Source organism: Zootoca vivipara, chromosome 6 (assembly GCF_965207765.1).
Source record: "Zootoca vivipara chromosome 6, rZooViv2.hap1.1, whole genome shotgun sequence".
Taxonomy (NCBI): domain Eukaryota; kingdom Metazoa; phylum Chordata; class Lepidosauria; order Squamata; family Lacertidae; genus Zootoca; species Zootoca vivipara.
The window spans coordinates 53,817,920-53,837,870 of record NC_142589.1 but is presented as its reverse complement, the minus strand read 5'-3'; the positions used below and the strand labels follow the sequence as shown (position 1 = coordinate 53,837,870).

Here is a 19,951-nt window from a genome sequence, read left to right as displayed (position 1 = left end):
CAGAATTGTCAAGGTTTTTGCCAATAGGGCTGCTGAGTTGTTAACAGCTGCAAAAGCAGCAGAAATTCATCAGTGGGAGAGGCATCTAGGGCAGCCTTCACAAACCTGGTGCCCTTCAGATGCTGTTGGACTACAACTTCCACCAGCCCCAGCTGTAATCCAGCAATACCTGGTGGGCACCAGGCTGATCTAGGGAAATATGGTAAATAGTGGCAACCCTAGTTAGAGTGTTGTTTCCTCTGTCAATGTATGTCTATGGGGATTTGAGTAATTTTCAGAGTTTGCAATCCTTTGCACACTTACTGGGAGGAAACCCTACTGAACAGAGGGTGATTTGCTTATGAGTAAACTTCTGGACATGTGGGTTATTACAGGACAGGTGGGGTGGAGAGAGCCCTAAAAGGTAAGTGATAAAAAAGGCAAAACGACATCTTGTTTCTGGTCTTTATTGCTGCAGCTAAAAAGACCTTGGTTGCAACACCATTGAAAACTTGGTCCCCATAAACAAAATGAAGGAACTGGTCTTTCTGCTTGTCTTATAACACACTCACAAACTTAACTAGTGGTATAACACAGTTTGGACCTTGGATTAGGAAGCCTATAGAGGGAATCTGTGTATGCACACAGGACATAAATGCCCACTTTCTTTCCAGATGCTCCAGCTTCTAACCCTGGAAGGCACAATCTAGGTCCTTATTAGCACAGGAATGAAGCTGCTATTTGACCATCACCCATTTCACCAAAGCCAGAGACAGAATTGGTCAAACACATCTAAGCAACATCCAGCCTTACTGACCCAACAAAAATGGATGGCCTTGGTAACTGCTCTGTTCTACAGCAGGTTGATGCCAGGTGCTCTCCTCCTCAAGATGGGAGAGACTTGCATTCATGCTCAGCATCCAGCTCATCCATCATTGCCAACAAGTCAGCACCCTTGCTGATCCTCTCCTTTGGTTCTTCTGCGACATCGAACTCTCCCATGATGCGAGCCAGCTCCTCATTCCGTTGAGGGTCCTATTTAAAAGAGTCAATTTACTGCAAGAAGCTACTTACGGGAGAACATAAATCATAAATTTGACAATTCAATACTTTATTTTCAGTGACCAGCTATAAAAAAATCAATTTAACCTCAGTTGCCGGAAGCAACAAAACACTCTAGTTTTGATTTTAAGAGCATCAAAATGTTCCTCTGGAAATCAAAAGGAGCTTTGACTGCTGTGAGGGCAGCAAAAAGCATTCTTGGTTCTCAAACACCAAGTTCCAGGTATGCGACACACACCTCATATGAAACTCACTACCACAAGATGTGGCAATGGCTACTGGTCAAGCTGGCTTCAGTAGGGTACTAGACTGTTTTTATGATTACCAATAATAAATATTAAAAGCAAAAAGAAGGAAACTAGACAAATTCATCAAAAAGCACAAGTTATCACTGGCTCTATAGAACTTCTGTTTTCAAAGGCAGCACATGATCCAACATGCAGTATCACTGGAATGCTTTCGTTCTGCCAATTTCTGACCAGACACTGTTCGAAACAGTATGCTAGGATAGAGAGGCTCATGTTCAGATTCAGCAAGGTTTTTCTTGATTATGTTCACGGAACGTGGTGGGTTCTCTCTCCCACACTCCCCATGTGTGGGGCATTCAGAATGAACCATTATCTTCTTTTCATCTTTTATGCAGGCTGATGAACAGAACACAACAGAGGCAGAGCAGAGATTCTGCCGTGCAGTCAAGAGTTCTGTGAAACTTAAATGGTTGCATGCCCAACTAAAATTACCCCCCCCAAAAGTTCCTCACCTATTTTGTTATTTTCTGGAAGTAACATAGCAATAAACATCGATAAAAATATCCTTCGCCAAATGTACCTTCATTTAGTTCGAAAACTATTCAGCTTACCCTCAAAATGAGAGGCTAGGGGGCAATGACTGCATACCTTGTCTGCTTGTATGTTGATAACTTGATACAATAATTCCTCTGGGCGGGTCAGTGCAGCATGTCTTGAGGAAAAGAATAAAGAACTGTCACAGAATTGTAGAGTTGGAAGGTGAGATGAGAGTCATCTAGTCCAACCCCCTGTGGTGAAGGAATCTCAACTAAACCAGCCATGATTAAATGCTATTCATTTGCAGATAGAATGCTACAAATGAAATCTGTTTGGTAAGCTGTAATGCCTCTAGCAGCTTTTCACATACCTCACTTGTTTGAATTTTTAAGGAATAGCAATTCCCTGACAAATGCTCCCTGTTGCTGCATCTGATGAGCCTTTTCTGCAAAACTTGTACTAATTAAAGAAGGTTCTGCAGCAAAGGTTCCCAAAAGGAAGGGGGGGTATGCAAGGGCTTCAGTACGCGCCTCTCACCCACAGATTGATTTAACTAGATGGCTGAACGGCCAAATCTCACCCACACCACCAATAAAGCAAGTGAGACTGATCATACTCTTCCTCCTCATCTGTGGTGAAGAGATTCAGCCGGAAACCAGCCTCGTTGCCAAGGGGCTTCTTGATGTCCAGGCTTCCCATGAGTCTGGCCAAGAAGTTCAGCTCTTCTTTAGCCAGAGGGTTTGGAGCAGTGGTCTCCTACATGGAACAAGAGTGGGTCTGTTACATGGAGAGGCAACCAATGGCACTATTGGAAGAGCGTTGTTTACAAGGGTTGTGGCCTCCTAGCACTATAAACGTGGCAACAAAGCGGTCTGCTAGTGCTCTGGCATCTTGGTTGAAAGCAGCTTTGCAACTGACGTCTTTGAAATTGGGACATAAAAGAGCATATATGGTTGTAGCCGAGTATGTTCTGGCATGGAAATTAATGTGCCTGAGATAGGCATGATTGTTGATTTCAACAATCCTTCTTTGAGTATGATTAGCATTGGATACAACTCATGCACACATCATAAAATAACTTATAGAATAATCTAAAAAGTCAGCTCATTGCCCCACAGGTTATCAGTTATCTCCACAGAATTAATGGCAGCATGCAATTTACAGAATATGAATTACTGGGATATATTTTGGTGTGAAATTCATAATTAAATAGGCATCTAAAGATCTCTCTCTTGCTCTGGAAATCACCGGGAGGAGATGTTTATTTGTGGCCTTGGCGCAAAGTACTCTCTGCCCCCAATAATCTCTCAGCCCTCAAACACCTACTCTGGCTTATAGAAGTTGCATTCAGCAACAGACACAACCTTATCAAAAGAGAAGGCCAGAAAAAGAAACTCCAAGTTGAAAAGATATGATAAATGAGGCTCTGTCTGAACAAAATGGCATCTAGAGAGAAGGACTGATTATATTAGTAAAGGATACAGGATCCTAATCTGAAACAGAAAACATTTAGGTAGTAAAGCGGTTTCCTGCACTTTCTACTTAAGAGCAGCCCTCTTCAACTGCTCTCCTCCAGATATTTTGGTCTATAAATCTCACAACCCCTAATCACTGGCTGTTTGGAGCTGTTGGGAACTATAATCCAAGAACATCTGGAGGCACCAAGTTGGGAAAGGTTGATTAAGAGGGTAGACTAAAGATACTGACCTTTACATGAGATGCCAAATTTTTGGCTGCCCCCGACATGTCTGTCTCTACAGGCCGGCTGATGCTGTATCTAGAGGCAATTGGTAAAGGCTTATAGTAGACACAAAGGAAAACTGCAGAAAGCCCCCAACTGAAATGTGGCTTTGCATTCCATGGCTTACATGTTTGTTCCCAATTTGATTACTCTGTCTCCATAGAGGTCGAATGAGCCTTCTCGATATGGAAGGTGGTAATTTCCACCACTGACGAACTCAGTCCTCTTAATCTCATCCCCTTTACTGTTGAAAAGTCTGAAAATTGCAAAATTGAAGCACTGTGGTGACTTCTAGTGCTTTTGTGAACAAGGAAGAATAACCCTCTATCTCATAGAACAGCTGGGATAGTTAATAAAGGGGAATTTGCTGGCTTAAGGTACCCTCTTTCCTCTACTCCCAACAGGTTTGTCTCAGTCAGATGACCCATGCAGCCTGGAACTAGGGATTCTCCTTAAGATTGGAATAGATGGTTAACTAGGTGCAGCTGATCTATCTAGTGGCTACATGGAAAAAGCAGGGTGCAAGGTAGAGAGGTCTAAGATTCACCTGATGAGCCCTGGAACCTCTGTTCCCCAGGGAACTGGACCAGAGGTTGGCAGTACAAAATGGCCATTTGAGTTCTGTACTTTATCTTTGAGTAGGATGGAAACCTGTGGAAGAAGCACAAAGCTTTGTCTGTAAAACAGTCTTGTTTAGAAAGAATTTCTGCCTAACACCTCCTTATTCCAGTATCACATCATGCAACTTCACCCAGGGACCCTTGCTCTACTATCACAACCTCCTAGACTGATGTGTAAAAATGAAAAAGCCACCCACCCTGATGTGTATGTCCTGGAAGAAGATGAGCAATGTCTGCCGGATGAGCTGAAGTTCGCCAGCAGAGAGAGAGCCGTATGTCTGCGGAAGAAAACCAGAATAAATCCTTGCTGCTGCTTTAGCATTATTCAAGTGTATGATTCACATGGATGTTTAAGTGCTTCATGCATCCTCATAACTGTGGGCAGAAGATTATTTCCATTTTGGTGACAGGCAACTGAGAAAGAGCAACTTTCCCTGAGGACACCCCAGTGGTTATTTAGTTGCTGCTGGGATTTTAAACCAGCTCTCCCAGATTCCAGTAAAACTTCTTAAATAGAAATCTAACCCCCAGTAAAACATGCTCACGAATCCATTTCAAAACTTTTGTTACTTTTTAAATGTTTTATAATATCAGTACTGCAACACTGATATAACCCTGGTAATTAGACATACTTGCATTGTATTTTACTGTCGTCTTATTTCTGCTTTCACTGGTGAAATTTCCAGACTTACAGTGCAGCAGCTTGAAGGGGGAGCACACTACACAGTAGAAAACCAATATGAGGGCATGCTCCAATATGTTTTGCCTTTGTATCATTTTTTCCTGTAGTTGTACATACATTCGAATGGAATCTAAAAGGTATGGTGTGCTCTTACATCAATGAGTTTCCTAAAGGTTGCATCAACCTGAGCCAGAGTTTTGGGTGCTTCATAAATGAAATCTTTGATAGCATCCAGGTGGTTGAAAGTGATGAGTAAAATGTCTTTGGGCCGAGGGCAGAGTAGAACTTGGTACTTGAATGCCATGGTCATTAGATCGTAGAGCTACAAAGTAAGGAAACTGGAATTAGTTAAATCACAGAGCCCAGGCTGAGCCTTATTAGATATTAATCAGCTGTCTTCTTGTGCAGTTGGCTGGATTTTATTCTGTGAGCCACTCTAATATGAGCCTGTGCTTGGTTAGACCTGTCTTGATCTTGCTCTAGTTGTCACTGCTGTTTCATCACCTTCAGATCCCTTGTCTATCTAAGCTGTCATTCTCCCCTGATTCAGCTATCACTTTCCTTTATCCCTCAATCTTTCCTGAATGTTAGTGTGAGAATCCTAGTTTCATTTGATGACAGCACTTGTTGATAAGAGAATTACCTGAATTCCCCATAAGACATTGGGGGAAACAGAAAGTTTCATCCTCACCTTATCCATACTGGGTGCATTCAGTCTCATGATTGAGGCATGAACCAGACGCTCAAAAACTGTCCTCAGGGCCTTCCTGGAATAGAGCTCCTGTGGCTTAAACAGCTCGTCCATAAACTTTTTATTGAATATACCCCCTATGATGTCATTCATAACTGAAAAGACAAAAGATTCAAATATATCACAAATGGATCGGCTTTGCTTTTGTTTCACAGGAAGACACACACAGTTATAGCCGAGGAGGGACTTGCAAAGGCCACTCTCCAACTGAAACACACCATGCCCCACAAATGTCTTCTGTGCAAGGCTGTGATCCTCTCCAAATCCCCTTCAGTTCAAGGAAACTTGCACAGAAGCCGTTCCCAGCCTTTGTTACCAGTGAATTCACCAGTGCTGGTAGAGATACAGGATCTGGAAATGTTTTCTTTTCTTAGTAGTGAGACACGGTTGCCCTCATTGAAACTGTTTCCAATTTCAATAAATTCCAAGAGTAGAGCAGATTATGGTAATATGAAACAATTTGTCTCCTTTTGCATTTGCAAACTGCATCCGTTCTTTTTCTTCTGCAAACATTTTATAGAGGCTCCCGGATCCATGGTAAGTTAATTGAGGTAGAAGAGAATCACAACACCCTGTCCCCCATTGTTTAGTCATTTGCAGTTAGTTGGGCTGATAACCACAACCAAATACTGAGAAGTACATAAAAGAATTGAAACAATATTCAGATGTAGTGGTCAGGGTTACTATTGCCAGAGGTACTACACCAGTAATACTCAAGCACTAGATGTTATTTCTTTTACACTCAATACTCAGTAGTGTGCAAGCAGAGTTGGCTACAAAGAATCTCTCATGTACAGTACCATAATAGGTAGCCCTACTACTAAGAAACTGTTATTTGGCCCTGTAAATAGTCTTTAACAATGGAGAGAATCACTGTGAAAACCAGTCTTAGAAATGACTGTGTACCTGTGTACAGAGAAAAGGTTAAAATATTTCATCAAAATGTCATAATTCTCCATTTATCAACACCAGATCTTAGGTGCCTGGGTTCCTCCTAGTCAAGCTGAAATTAAATACAGTTTCCTGTATGGGTCCTAGCTGCTACAGAAACCATATTCATGTGGATACCAATAAAGTCTGAGATTAAAAGGTTTCGATCCTGATCTGTTTCCCAGTACTGTCCCCTCCTCACACTCCCTGGTGGAAGTGGACAACGGCAAACTCTTCTTCTGGTTCTCTATGCCTTCGCTGGAAGTTTTTAAACAGAGGTTGGATGGGCCATCTGTCTTGGTGTCCTTTCCAACTCTAAAATACTGAGAGTCTATGCCCAGTCACAAAGTCTTTTCTAGCTCCCATTTTCATTCTCCCTTGTGCTAAGTAGCAGCAATTGTTCAATCTAGTATCCAGCAGGTGTTGCTAAGCACAGAGAGACTGGGATGGATAAGCAGAGCTTTTAGTGATGCAATTCTCTCTTGACCCGCTCCGACGCAATCCTTAATGAAGCTGTAGTAAACTCTCCCTCAGTGTATGCTTCTAAAGAGGTTTGACAGAGTTCTGCTTCTGTGCTTCTCTGTCAGCCCCAGCCAGGAAAATTCTCTAGTAGTTTGGAATTGGATAGAAACATGATCACACCAAATAGTGACCTCTGACATTTTGTACTGTATTTGTGTAACTGAATGAGATAGTACATTGCATCACTGTCCCAAAATATAGGGGTGGTAGAAGATTAGGATGCCTACCAGCCAATTTTCCTCTCAACCCTCAGGGTGGCACAGAGTGTTTAGTGCCAACTGAGTGACTAAACTTTGGGTTAGAAATGAAAGTGGAGAAATCCTGTATTGTTCTACGATCCACACCAGAATCCTGTGGTGGAATTGCTTTTTTCTTTTCTTTTCTACTCCTAAACAGCTTGGTTTATTAAGCCACCACCAATTAAGGCTACCTAGTACAGTCGCTATACACAGCATTTAGGGTAGCCATTAGCCATAGGTGGTTAACAATTCCTCCATATCAAATCCACTGGTCTGGCCTCCTGTGACACACAGGCAAATGCAGGTGGGCTAAAATTCAGCCACAAAACAGCATTTTAAAAAACCACAGACTCCCTCATTCCCTCTTTTCCTTATTTACCTGCAGACTGTTATGTATCTGAGCAATAGAAACAGAGACTTTGTAGCATTTGGGGGTTATGTTTGGTTACACAGTTTACTTGGGGGGGGGGAAACACACCTGGTTTTTTCAGCTCACCCATTCCAGATATAAAGCATGATGCAGAAAAGCATGATGCAATCTAAAGATATGCAATAATGACATACTAAAGCAGCGGCAAATTTTGGGATTTAATGAGGAAAGTTGTGGATTAAAAGATGAAGTTCAAGACAGAGAACTGGTGACTAATTCTGCAGTACGGCAGGAAGAGAGCAAGAACCACTGGATACACTCTGCTCATAGTATGCTTGTACAGCTGCTCCTTTGCCAACAGAGATGTTCAGCAATCAGTTGACCTAAGATGACTTTTCCAATAAGTTTATTTCCAAGGCAGTCGTGAATTATTTTTATGTTTCAGGATCATTACTGCCTGTTTTTAAAATGCAGAAAGCCCTAGTCAAGCATTCACTTGTTCGTCAATTACACCCGCTACAGAAGTGTTGAAGCCGCTGGGAACACTATGCAGCTGTGTGTATGTACAACATGCCACTAAAAATGCTGTCAGTCAAAATATTAGTCATTAATCAGTCAAGTTTTTACAGGAGTTCACCACCATTAGAGGTTCCGCTTAGAGGTTTCATTTACAATCGGTATATAAATTTTGTTAGAGAAATAAAATAAAATCACTGCAATCAACACACAGAAGGACTGTAGGCAGTTCATAGGTTTTAAAAGCACATCCTAATACATAGGTGCACTTTGACAGTCTATTGCATTTATGGTTTGTTCTTCGTTCCTGTGCAGCTATAGGCAAAATCTTTCAACTCTGTATGTCGCCATTTTCAGTTAGACAGAAGGCAGATGAGGGTTGTGGCGGTTGATGGGTAAAAAAAAGGACTTGGTCAATTGAATAATCCAATATTGTCAAATAATGGTCAAGTATTTTCAAAGCATTAATATTAAAGCAAGAAGACAGTCATCAACCGATTTGATACTCATACTAATGACAATAAAATTAGAAAACCTTTACTTTAAAAAGGGGAATAAATGATTTATATTTAATACATATTTATTTTGGCTTCTTCTCCAGAAACGGAGGGCAGTCTGCCCATCCCTCAGTGTGTTCTCACAACAGACCTGTGTGTGACTTAACCACAATTGCCTGATGTCTTTCTTGGCTGAGTGAGGATCTGAATCTGGGTCTTCCTAGTCCTAGTTTGACACTTTACTCATCAATGACTGCTCCTGCTCCTGTTTGGAACTGCCTGTTAAAGAAGGTAGCCTGTGGAAAGTGTTTTGATGTGGAGTTTGTCACTAGCAAGCAACCCCATGTGCCTGCCCCTGCTAACAAATGATAACCTAATCAAATAAATAATAATAATGACAAATTGCCATATTCGCAATGGTATTCTTGAAATATTTGACAATATGTGACCAGAGTCAAATAACAGGCAATCTATCTTGCAAGCCAGGTTCAATCCCCCATCTCCATGTAGGGCTGGGAGAGACCCCTGCCTGAAATTCTGGAGAGCCGCTGTGAATCAGTGAGGACAATACTGAGCTAGATGCACCAATAGTCTGACTCCGTACAAGGCATCTTCCCAGGTTCCTAACAGTTGCCCAGCATGCCAACACTACTATAAGTTACTTAAACTAAAGTCATAAGAATTGACCAATGAGGGTTCAATGAATTTCTTCCAGGATTTGCTATAAATGTGGTACATAATGTTGTCAGTCACCCAAGCTCCATAAATATAATGCTGCTGGTCTGAAGGGATCTTCCAATAGCATCCCAAAAGATACTGTGCATGCATAGTTTGGAATCTCAGTGGAAAAAAGCCTCTTTGTGCAGGGGGCTAAAAATGTTACAGTACCTCGTCTCCTGTCCACATCAGTCCATTCATCTACACGAAGCATAAAACAGAAAAAATGACGGGTCAAGTACTAAGAACAACAAACTGACAAGCAGGATGAAAAAGGGGAAATAAGTAAAAAAAGAATCCAACAGCATTTAGTAGCCTGCTGTATTAGAGCTGCAAAGCAAATGAGAGGAGAGCTTTCAACTAATATTTTAAAGTGGCAAAAAAAAAAAGCCACAATGTGAGGGTTGGGGTGATATATAGGCATTATTAAAACGGACCTATGGCACTTCTGTAATCTCACTCCACACATTGTGGGGGAAAGAGGCTTATTTTCCCAGCATAAAATTTGGTGAAAAGGCAAAGTATTGCAACAGCTGCACAGCCTTGATGTGGAGCATTCACTTCAAACAAATGAGATACAACAGAATTAATTGCACTAACTGCTCAAAATGACTGTGCTGACTGCCGAGCATCCTCAGATCCACATAGATGAGTTACTGTGCTAGAGCAACTCCAATACTTCTGAGCAAATGTAATCTGTACAAAGCCATTGCCCCATACTTAAGTCTGCAGGGTAGAAAAAAATATGATACATGCATGCTGGATAAACAAGAACATAACAAGATTTGTTTCCCACCTTTACTCTTCAGTTCAGCCACTTGTCCAGTAAGCTGTATGGCGAACTGAACTCATGCTATTTACCAGCCCAAGATTTAAACACATGCATATCAGTAGCTTGGAATTTTAAGTGTTTCTGCAGTAGAATTAGTATATTATAGGATTTGATGCTGGTGCCTAGAGAACGGAAATCTTTTTCTAGTCCTGTTCACCCGCATCTGTATGTCAACCATGACTTACATTATTACTTTTTCTTTTACATTTCTTTTCAATGGTCTGTTTCTAGTACAGTATGCCCTCAACGTATATGAGGGTTATGTTCCAGGGATCACATCTAAAATCAAAATCATGTATAGTCAAAATATATTGGGTACAATGGCAGGTGGGAATGCCAAACACCTTTTTCCTGGATGCCTGTCCCCTTTATTTTTAACCCCCCCCCGTGTGTAAAGCTGAATGCACATAAGTTAAATTTGTGTAAGTTGCGGGCACCTTGTACATCAGGAGCAACATTCACCTTTCAATGCTAGCCCTATATGCTCATGCCCAAGAAGCAACAAAGCTATTCTTCAAATACCTAGGAATCAGATCAGACAAACCTTCCCCCCAACCTTGAAATGGCAGGGGGATTGTCCATGAAATATGCTGTTCTTCCAAAATGCTCTGAGGGACTCCAAAGTGTAGCATGACTGCAGCTCCAAGTGGAAGGGAAGGGTCTTGACATGTTCACTAATGGGTAGTGGCATACTATGGCAAAGGAAATTGTGGAATCCTGCATAGGACTTATTTCTAGAGAATTCCATTAGAATGCTAAACATTTCCAGCATTCAGCTCACCATGTGGAAATATTCTGCCCTCTCAATGTTCCCAGGTACTACTAATGTGGCAATGTCTTCAGAAATGTTGATCCTAACAGGGCTACTAGTCACTTTAAGACATAGAACTTAAAACTGTCTGCACAGGTTGGCATTCAGATATGGTGGCAGGACTTTATAAAGGTTGTTTCACATTCAACATCATTTTATTATTGTATAAAATTGCTAGGTCAGAATATTTAAGTCACCCAGGAGGTTGTAATCTGTGACTGGGGGAAGTACATTCCTCTGAAAAGCTGCTCTAGGTAGGCCACCTTGGCTGGAACTAAAGGCATGTAAGAGCCATTAAATAAATGATGTACTGTAAGAGTTCAAAATTAAGGCTACAAGGAAATTGTCTGATATGGGGATTCCGGAGAGTGTGGAATTAACAGTTGCCAAGCTCTGGAAATTGAGAATGTTAGTTTGTGCAAGGAAGCAATTTCTTGAATGGCTCGTGGATTGTGTAGAGAATTATCTCTGGTTACAGAGCCCCAACACTCATACTTGGGGTTTTTTAAGGCAAGACCTTCTCCCAGCCCTTGGAACAAGACTGGAGAGATGTCTTCTACAGTGACTAGGAAATAAGGGACTCTCTACACATTCACAATAAAAGTTTGGCTTTGCACTGGGAGATGGTTGGAGAACAGCCACCTTTCAACTCCCTCTAAAACTCATGGCTGGGGAACCTGTGGCCCTCCAGATGTTGCAGGACTACAACTCCCATCATTGGGAAATGTACAGCCCTCCTCAAAAAGGTCCAGAGGGTGGCAACACGAGAACTGGCCTTCTCTGCAGTGGCTCCCTGTCTGTGGAATGCTCTCCCCAGGGAAGTGCGCCTGGCACCTTCATTAAACACCTTTAGGCACCAGGCAATAACGTTCCTTTTTAAACAGGCCTTTGGTTGAGCTGATTGACATCCTTTGCCCTTTTAAAATGTGGCCTTCCCTAATTTGGTGGCCTCCAGATGTTTGGGGCTACAGCTCTCATTGGGCCCAGCACCATTCGGTCGTAGTCCAAAACATCTGGAGGAGACTCATGTTCGGGAAGGCAGCAGATGCGCGTTGCCAAAAAATGGTCCTCACAGCTTCGGGCAGGGTCGGGCCCTCGTCGTGCCACTCGCCCCTCCCAACCCGAATAGCCATTATGAAGAACTCAATCACACCAGCACCGCCACCCTGTTAAATGACACCCTCGCCCCGCGTTGCAGCCGGAGAGGAAAGGGGTGTGCGGGTGTGTGTGTGTGTGAGAGAGCGGTATAGGTGGGGCCCCTCCCAGACCTTGGCGCGCCTTGTCTCCCGGGATGCTTTGCGCGCGCAGCCGCTGGTCCACGATGTAGAGCATCTCCCCGCCCAGGTTGAGGACGAGCAACGGCAGCGTCCTCAGCGACATGGCCGCAGGACCCGCACTCGGCCGGGCTTCCGTCCAGGAGACAAGCTGCGGCTGCGACTCTGGTTGCGGCTGCTGCTACGACGGCAGCGGCCCCGTTGCCTGGACAACGCCACCGCCAATCGGAAGGCTGCTTGCTGGCAGGTCTAGTCTCCTTTTAAAGGCGGAGCTTAGGTCTCCGCCCACGACTTCCCTAGATGGGCTTACGGCCCGCCCTCTCATCCTCTTTCCCGCCCTCTCTTCCTCTGGTGTATAATCAAGACGGAGTCGGGTGTTAATATGAAGAGCTTTTTATTGGCGCATGCGCAGCTCAGGATGCAGTGTCCAGCTCTTGCCCCGCAGGTCTGAAACACACAAGGAAACCGGTGAAGATTTAGTAATAATAATAATAATAATTTATTATTTATACCCCGCCCATTTAGAAGCTTCAGGCGAATTGGCGAAAATGATCGGGAAAATCAGAGATCAAGAGGACAATAAATGTAATAAAGAATGGGGAATTTTTTTGCAATGAAGCGAGATTTATGATAAAAATTGAGTTTTAAGTAATATGGAGAATATGATACGATGCAGTTTGAAAATAATATCTGTGGAAACCATGGAGGGGTGGAGGGAAGTTCGGGGATTATGATTTGTGTATGATGTCAAATGCTAAAAGTGAAAACGAACAAAAAAACTTAATTAAATAAAAAAATAAAAGCGTCATGTGAGGGAAAGGGCGGGGCTAAGCATTACCGCTCTCAGTTCTAGTTGCAGCCCTAAGGCACCTGGGAAGGAGATAGTTGTTGCCATTCGCAACCCGATCCCCACACGCATTTTTCAGGCAGTTTCATAGCTAAACACATTTAGTGACACAAACACACAACTGACAAGGTGCAAAAGTCAGGCCTGGCTCCGCCTTCTTGCCTCAATCAGTGAAGTTCCCTTCCAAATGCATAGCCACCTGCATCCCTTCCCTTCTTCTTTTACTCAAATTGTGGGCCATCACTGAAAAGACCCCATCTCTAATGCCCACCAGCGAAATTGATCTGGCAGGTGAAGACATGAACACGGCCCCTGAAGCAGATTCTCGATGCCCAGGCAGTCTCATGGAGCTTAGGCTACAAATGTGAAAATATGAAAGAGAGTTTCATGCAGCCAATCAGAAGCCGCACTTTGGTTTCTGAACATTTTGGAAGTCAAACGGACTTCCGGAACGGATTCCGTTTGACTTCCAAGGTATGACTGTATTCCCTTTAGGCATCTGACTGAAAGCTGTGCTTAGAGAGTCAGATTCTGACAGAATTTCTGTCTTGGAGGGGGGGAAATGCCAATGCTCCTTTTCCATCAAAACCCACCTTTGCACCTCCATTTTCTTATTAAGTCAGAGAGCGGGCGTGTACTTCACGGCCCATGCGGCACAACTCACACAGGCCACAAAGACACATTGACATGGCATCCCTTAAAACATTGCCCTGTATGATTCAAACAAAGAAAAGAGATTTAATGAGACATAGCACCTCAAATCTGGAATACATTTTTACTCCACATACACTCCTTCAAGCCTTGCACACAGGCAGGTCTTTAGAAACTTACAATAAGCCAGTGGACAGGATCAGCTTAATGTGGGCATGCGGAGCATGTAGGTGTCATATTCTGGCTAAGATGCTAAGCTATGAACAGGCAGTCCCTTGGAATCTCATCTCTCAGAATCAGAATCAGATATGATAATACTTTACAGCCTCACATGACTGTTCTAAGGATCACACAAAAATGTACATGAAGCCCTTTGGATGCTCCGAAGCATTACAATACTAAATATTAATAATATGAAAATCAGATCATGCACAGGAGAAAGATATACCCAATACATTTGTTTAAAAATGGTATCCTCCCTTCTTCCAAGAAGTTCACATTGACATTTCGCTGCACAACCATCCTATGAGGTAGGCTAGGATGAAAAATAGCATTTTTTCCATACTTATAAAGCTTCATAGCCAAGCAGGGATTTGAAAGAGGGCAACATGCTACAGTACTTGAGTGTGTTCACAGTGACCATTAACTGCTGGACAAGCCACCATTTCTATAGGGTTTGCACTTAACTAGTGGAAGTTTGGGGTTCTAGCACCACTTTACTCCTGTTTCCCCTGAAAGAGGCAGTTCATATGGTTCAGGAGTAACATGGGCTGTCTGATGAAAAGAGTTACCTAGTGTGTTGTGGGCTCCTATGGGAGGATACGTGAGATAGCAGATAAAGAAATGTCTTCCTCTGCCTTCAGTCAAAACAGAGACAGGGATCACTATTTTCAATAAGCCCTGCTGAAGTGCCCATATGGGGAAAAAAATCAAAGATGACATACTTCGCAGTTTATACTACAGCTTTTGAAAAAGGGTCCAAACATCTATAATTAAATGTCAGGCGAGCAACCAACCTGCTCACACTATACAGTGGAAGAATGAATTGTTCAGCAAAAGAGAGAGGTGAGAATGCTTTGTAGGTGGCAGGGAGAAGTCCAACCCAATGAAAAATCAATATTGTCCTCCTTGCCAATTTCCACCACCACTGAGATATGAAGCTATTTAACCAAGACCTGTTCTTCTGTTCTGCTTGTTGCACTCACCCCAGCACTTCTAACTTCCTCTGCAACATGACAAAGGCTTTTGTAATGCTACCCTTTGGATGGAATGAAAGGCAACCTGGGCTGTTGAGAAAAAGCTGGAAATAGTTATCTGTGGTGTTGCAAAAGCAACAGAAATAATGTCTGCTCTGTTTTGTAATGAAACAAGCCAGTTCCAGGCCTCGGAACAAACTGTTCCCTGCTGTTTGTGTTCAAATTGCTAGAGAAGATATGGTGCAATTTATCACCTAGAATTTATAATAATGGAAGGGACCATGAGGGTCATCTAGTCCAACCCCAAGCAATGCAGGAATCTCAGCTAAAGCATCCATGACAGATGGTCATCCAACCTTTGCTTAAAAACATCTGTTGAAGCAGCCTAGAATAGCATCAGCATTAGCTTTTTTTCCTCATTGACGCCTTGCCCTATAATATTATTCATTCCTCTCCTGGCCAGCTCTGATAAAGGTAGAGGATTTGGGGAGATGAGAAGCGGTGAAACTCAGTGGTAGAGCATCTGCTTTGCATGCAAAAAGTTCCTGGTTCAATCCCCAGCAGCTCCAGGTAGGGTTGGGAATGTCTTCAGCCTGAAGCCCTGTACAGCAGCTGTCAGTCAGTGTAGACAGTACTGAGCTAGATGGACGCAATGGTCAGACTCAGTATAAGGCAGCGTCTTATGTTCCTAAGAGACAGAGAGTTTGCAAAACAGAGGAGTAACCCCTCATTTACATGATGCCTCTCTGCTGCTATCTGCCCTTGACAGGCTATTAAGGGGTGGCCCCTCCCTGAGTCCCAGGTCCTTCCTCTTTGTCCTTTCCCCCCTCTCTTATTTAAATATTTCATTTTTAAAGAAAGCATTGTTTACCACAAGGGTGGGAACACGTTGCCCTCCATAAGTTGTTGCACAACAACTCTCATCATCGCTAACCACTAGCCATGCTGACTGGGTCTGATGGGAATTGGAGTCCAACAACATCTATAGGGCCACAGCTGTTCCACCCCTGGCTTAAAGGGTAGTTGGGCACACTACTAAGTGCAGCGTGGTTTAAACCCAGCCACCCACCATCTCAGTTTGCCCAAATTTGTGCCCTGAGTCTCTTAAGAACCTGGCAATGGCCTTGCACCAAGCCGTTTCAGGTAGCTGAGAGAGGGAAGGTGACAGCAAAGGCCGGCAAGCAACTAATTGTCCCAAGCATCACTCTGTCCCGTAGAGGGCTGCATTTAATCTCAGGAACTCATCAATCCCCTGCTGTAGAAGACTACGAACAAGTTGTGTAGAAATAAATCATTTCTTGGATGATGCACATTTCATCTGTTTCTTTCACTCTCCGGACCCCTGCTGATCAATGAGTAAGAGCACATCTACTAGGGGGAACAGACTGTACAACACCACAACATGTGATGGAGGAAAGTGTTACCGGAATGCCATAGGAGAGCCGCATGTGAGTCCGCAGGGCTGTCATGCCGCCAGGCACCAGTCCGAGGCAACAGTGCTCCCCGTATTTGCGTGACACATAACAGGCCAGGATTGCCGGGCAGAGAAGTCCAACACAACCTGCCCAAATGAAACACACAGGTGAGGAGGCAAACACAAATGAAAGGGAATCCGTAACCCTAACCCTGCCCTTCTTAAAATATAATTCCTGCTAATGGTACCTTTTGCACAGATCGTCCCCTGTATGGTTCCACACAAACACTCAGACCAGTTAACAAACATAGACTTTAATAGTCTTTAAAATTAAGGACAGAATAACTGTCTATGAAAGCCAAGTGACGGAAGAAAACAGCAAGCTATTGATTTTAAAAGAATATCACACATTTTTAAGCTGTTAGATTTGGGTACAGGAAGAGAACATCCCACACCCCTGCAAACCAAAACAGCCACATAAATAAAGGGCCACTCTAGGACCTACACTGAGTTGCCCTGGATCCAAAGACCCATGGAACTAGTTCTGAGCACTAAGGGGGCACTGGTCTTGCATTTCTTGTGAACCCCTTCCCTTCATGCCATAAGGCAAAGGCTTCCAAAGGCATTCGTCATGTATAGTAGGGATTCTGCCCCTCAAAGAAAATGGTAAAAGTTTCCTTGGGCACAGCTTAAGGAACTGGGCATCTCAACATTTGCAAGCAAAATGTTTTCTATATTTTGCAATTGCTTAATGAATCCCCTCAAATGTTTATTTATTTATTGCATTTCTCTTCCACCTTTTTCTCCAAGGAACTCAAGGTGGTGGGCATGGCTTTCCATGCATTCTGAATCTAAAGAACCCCACAATTTAGCTTCTCTTCACAAAGAGCCTTGAGGTGCAACGGCTGCAGGGCTACATTGCAACAGGTGGCAAGTTTTAAACACATTAACCTGGAAACAACATGGGAATCATTGGACAAATATCTGGGAAATGTGTTAAGGAGGGGAGTCAGTCTACAATAACCCACAGCAGCTTCCCTCCATCTTATATAAAATTGATCTCCACAGGCTAAAATACAGCCAGACGTTTACTTACACATGGGGCAGTCTGAACAGCAGTCATACCTCCCACTGCTCCAGCTGCCTTCTGAGGACTGGGTCAAAGGTGAGACTGTGGCAACTGGCTGGCAGGTCACAGGCTGGGACATAGCTAGAGCTAAGGCCACTGGCGGCTCAGAAACAACCTCAAAAAGGCAAATCTGAATGGCAGCGACAAATGTTTTGCAAGCGGTGCTCAAAGGCAAATTCAAGTCTTCAGTTCCTTGTGGTCAGGCACATGTGTATTTGAGCAATGGGGAAATGGGAAGCAGGAAGCAGAGGACTGCAAGGCCTGGTGAAGTTAGAGTGGAAATGTAAAGGTAAAGGGACCCCTGACCATTAGTTCCAGTCGCAAACGACTCTGGGGTTGCGGCGCTCATCTTGCTTTATTGGCCGAGGGAGCCGGCGTACAGCTTCCGGGTCATGTGGCCAGCATGACTAAGCTGCTTCTGGCAAACCAGAGCAGCGGATGGAAACACCGTTTACCTTCCCACCATAGTGGTACCTATTTATCTACTTGCACTTTGATGTGCTTTCGAACTGCTAGGTTAGCAGGAGCTGGGACCGAACAATGGAAGCTCACCCCGTCGTGGGGATTCGAACCGCCAACCTTCTGATCAGCAAGCCCTAGGCTCAGTGCCTAGTGTGGGGTGTGGGGTGGCCCACAGCGCCACCTGCGTCCAGAGTGGAAATGTACCCTTTTTTTAGTGGCGAGACTTTGTTCAGGAGGTTGTTCACTGTCATGGTGTCTTCACTCCCCCTCTTCAGGTAAAAAGGCTGCAAGATTGGCTTACAGAAATCAGTAATAAGATTTTCACTGTGGGCAGTCTGGGACATGACACAAAATGGAAAAGAAATTGGAGGAAGGAGGAGAAACATAAACTCAGGCACTTCTTAGTTACAGAGGCCAGCAGTCATGGAAACAGTTCAAGGGAAGGAGGCACACAAAGTTGCTGGTTTCTCAGCTGACCCTATTAGTTCAAAGAATCAAAGAATCTTAGAATTGTAGCTTTGGAAGATACTCTGAGGGTCATCTAGTCCAAACCCCTGGAATGCAGGAATCGTAACTAAAACATCAATGACAGATGGCCATCCAACTTCTGCTTAAAGACTTCCAATGAAGGAGTCTGTTCCACTGCAGGTCTCCCGTCTTATATTCATGTAGCTGGTTCTTCCGGCTTTTGTCCCTATAAAAATTCCTTTTGTTAGTTTCGCCCAGTTTTCCAATCTGTTAAGGTCATATTGAATCCTGATTGTGTCTTCTGCTGCATCAGCTACCCCTCCCGGTTTGGTGTCATCTGCAAATTTGATTAGCATCCCCTCGATTCCTTCATCCAAGTACATCACTGGTAGATGGTAGGCCAGACCCTTGAACTGGTCTTTGCTACAAAGGCTGGGAGTGATATTGATAGTGTGGGTTATGACTGGCACTTTAGGGTGGCGGTGGCTAGTCAACTGTAGGGTTGGTAACCCCTGGAGACCTACAGAATTTGTTTGGGTTCCTCAGTGCTCTGGATGGAAGGCTGTGGAATGGTGAGATGGAAAGAGTTGTTGACACAATCACTGCCTATGGCACTGCAGAGAGCCCAGACTGCACCTTGTTTGCAGGGGAGTTCCAGGCAATGGAACAGGCAGAACAGCAGCTTGAGCACAAGTAGTGAGTTTCACAGCAACAGCCAATGACAGGAGTGAAGGTGTATGATTGTGCTACCAAAGGAATCACTCCAGCACCCTCTTCTTCTTTGGCGATTACTCGTAGTCGAGTAAGATTGTCTTCCATAAACACGGTTTTAACAGTGAGTCCATAAGTGACTATGGAGGCCAATTCTGGATCCACACGTCCTTCCACAGTGGGGACATTGGTTTCTGGGGAGGAGTTTATCATGACACCTTTGGTAAAACTGTCCTCAATTAGCCATTTGGAGTCATTCCGAGTGGTGAAATAGGCTAACTAAACCTACCCTGAAGGGAAAAGTGGCTGGACTCCTCATAGGCCTGCTGCAACAGGCTTGCAAGGCATTTCCAGGATAAAGTTGCTCACATTTGTTCTAACTAGACACTAGTAGAATCCCAATGGAGGCACCCAGAGCACCGCCTGTTCTGGTTGGGATCAGTTACAGTTGTTGCAGCCCTGATGATGTGGACAAGAACTACCTCCAGGTGGTGGTCATTCAGCTTCAAACCTGCTTGAAAGATGGTTGTTCAAGGGTAGTGTAACCCCATCCAGGACCAGTATCCAACACTAGCATCCCAACCCACAAAACCTCTTTCTTTCCTGGGTTAAGTTTCACCTAGTTCCCTTATTCATCACAGTACTGCGTCCAGGCATCTGATGGTTAATGCCGCTGCTTCCCTGAGATTCTTAGGCAGAAGAGAGACAGAGATGCAGGTCATCTGTGCATTGGTGAAATTACACC

At 43.8% G+C, this 19,951-nt stretch overlaps 1 protein-coding gene and 1 long non-coding RNA gene across 5 annotated transcripts; both read right to left on the bottom strand.

Moving 5' to 3' along the window:
* Nucleotides 1–430: 430 nt before the first annotated feature.
* Nucleotides 431–12,535, bottom strand: OSCP1 (organic solute carrier partner 1). Of its 4 annotated transcripts, none has more exons than XM_035120389.3 (10): nucleotides 12,323–12,535; nucleotides 5,561–5,715; nucleotides 5,024–5,191; nucleotides 4,385–4,465; nucleotides 4,115–4,218; nucleotides 3,695–3,823; nucleotides 3,534–3,603; nucleotides 2,443–2,582; nucleotides 1,938–2,001; nucleotides 431–1,014 (listed from the first exon to the last, which is right to left on the bottom strand). In XM_035120389.3, the coding sequence occupies exons 1-10, from the start codon at nucleotides 12,432–12,434 to the stop codon at nucleotides 865–867; spliced, it is 1,173 nt and encodes a 390-aa protein (XP_034976280.1). In that variant the 5' UTR covers nucleotides 12,435–12,535; the 3' UTR covers nucleotides 431–864. The 4 variants fall into 4 exon arrangements, with proteins under 4 accessions (XP_034976280.1, XP_088528296.1, XP_088528295.1 ...); XM_088672170.1 differs by lacking the exon at nucleotides 12,323–12,535 and adding an exon at nucleotides 10,429–10,522; XM_088672169.1 differs by lacking the exon at nucleotides 3,695–3,823.
* A 170-nt stretch (nucleotides 12,536–12,705) lies between these two features.
* On the bottom strand, nucleotides 12,706–17,674 carry LOC118087595 (uncharacterized). Its single transcript, XR_015950563.1, has 4 exons — nucleotides 17,533–17,674; nucleotides 16,447–16,583; nucleotides 13,769–13,885; nucleotides 12,706–12,775 (listed from the first exon to the last, which is right to left on the bottom strand). It is a non-coding gene; the product is annotated as an uncharacterized LOC118087595 (long non-coding RNA).
* Nucleotides 17,675–19,951: the final 2,277 nt, after the last annotated feature.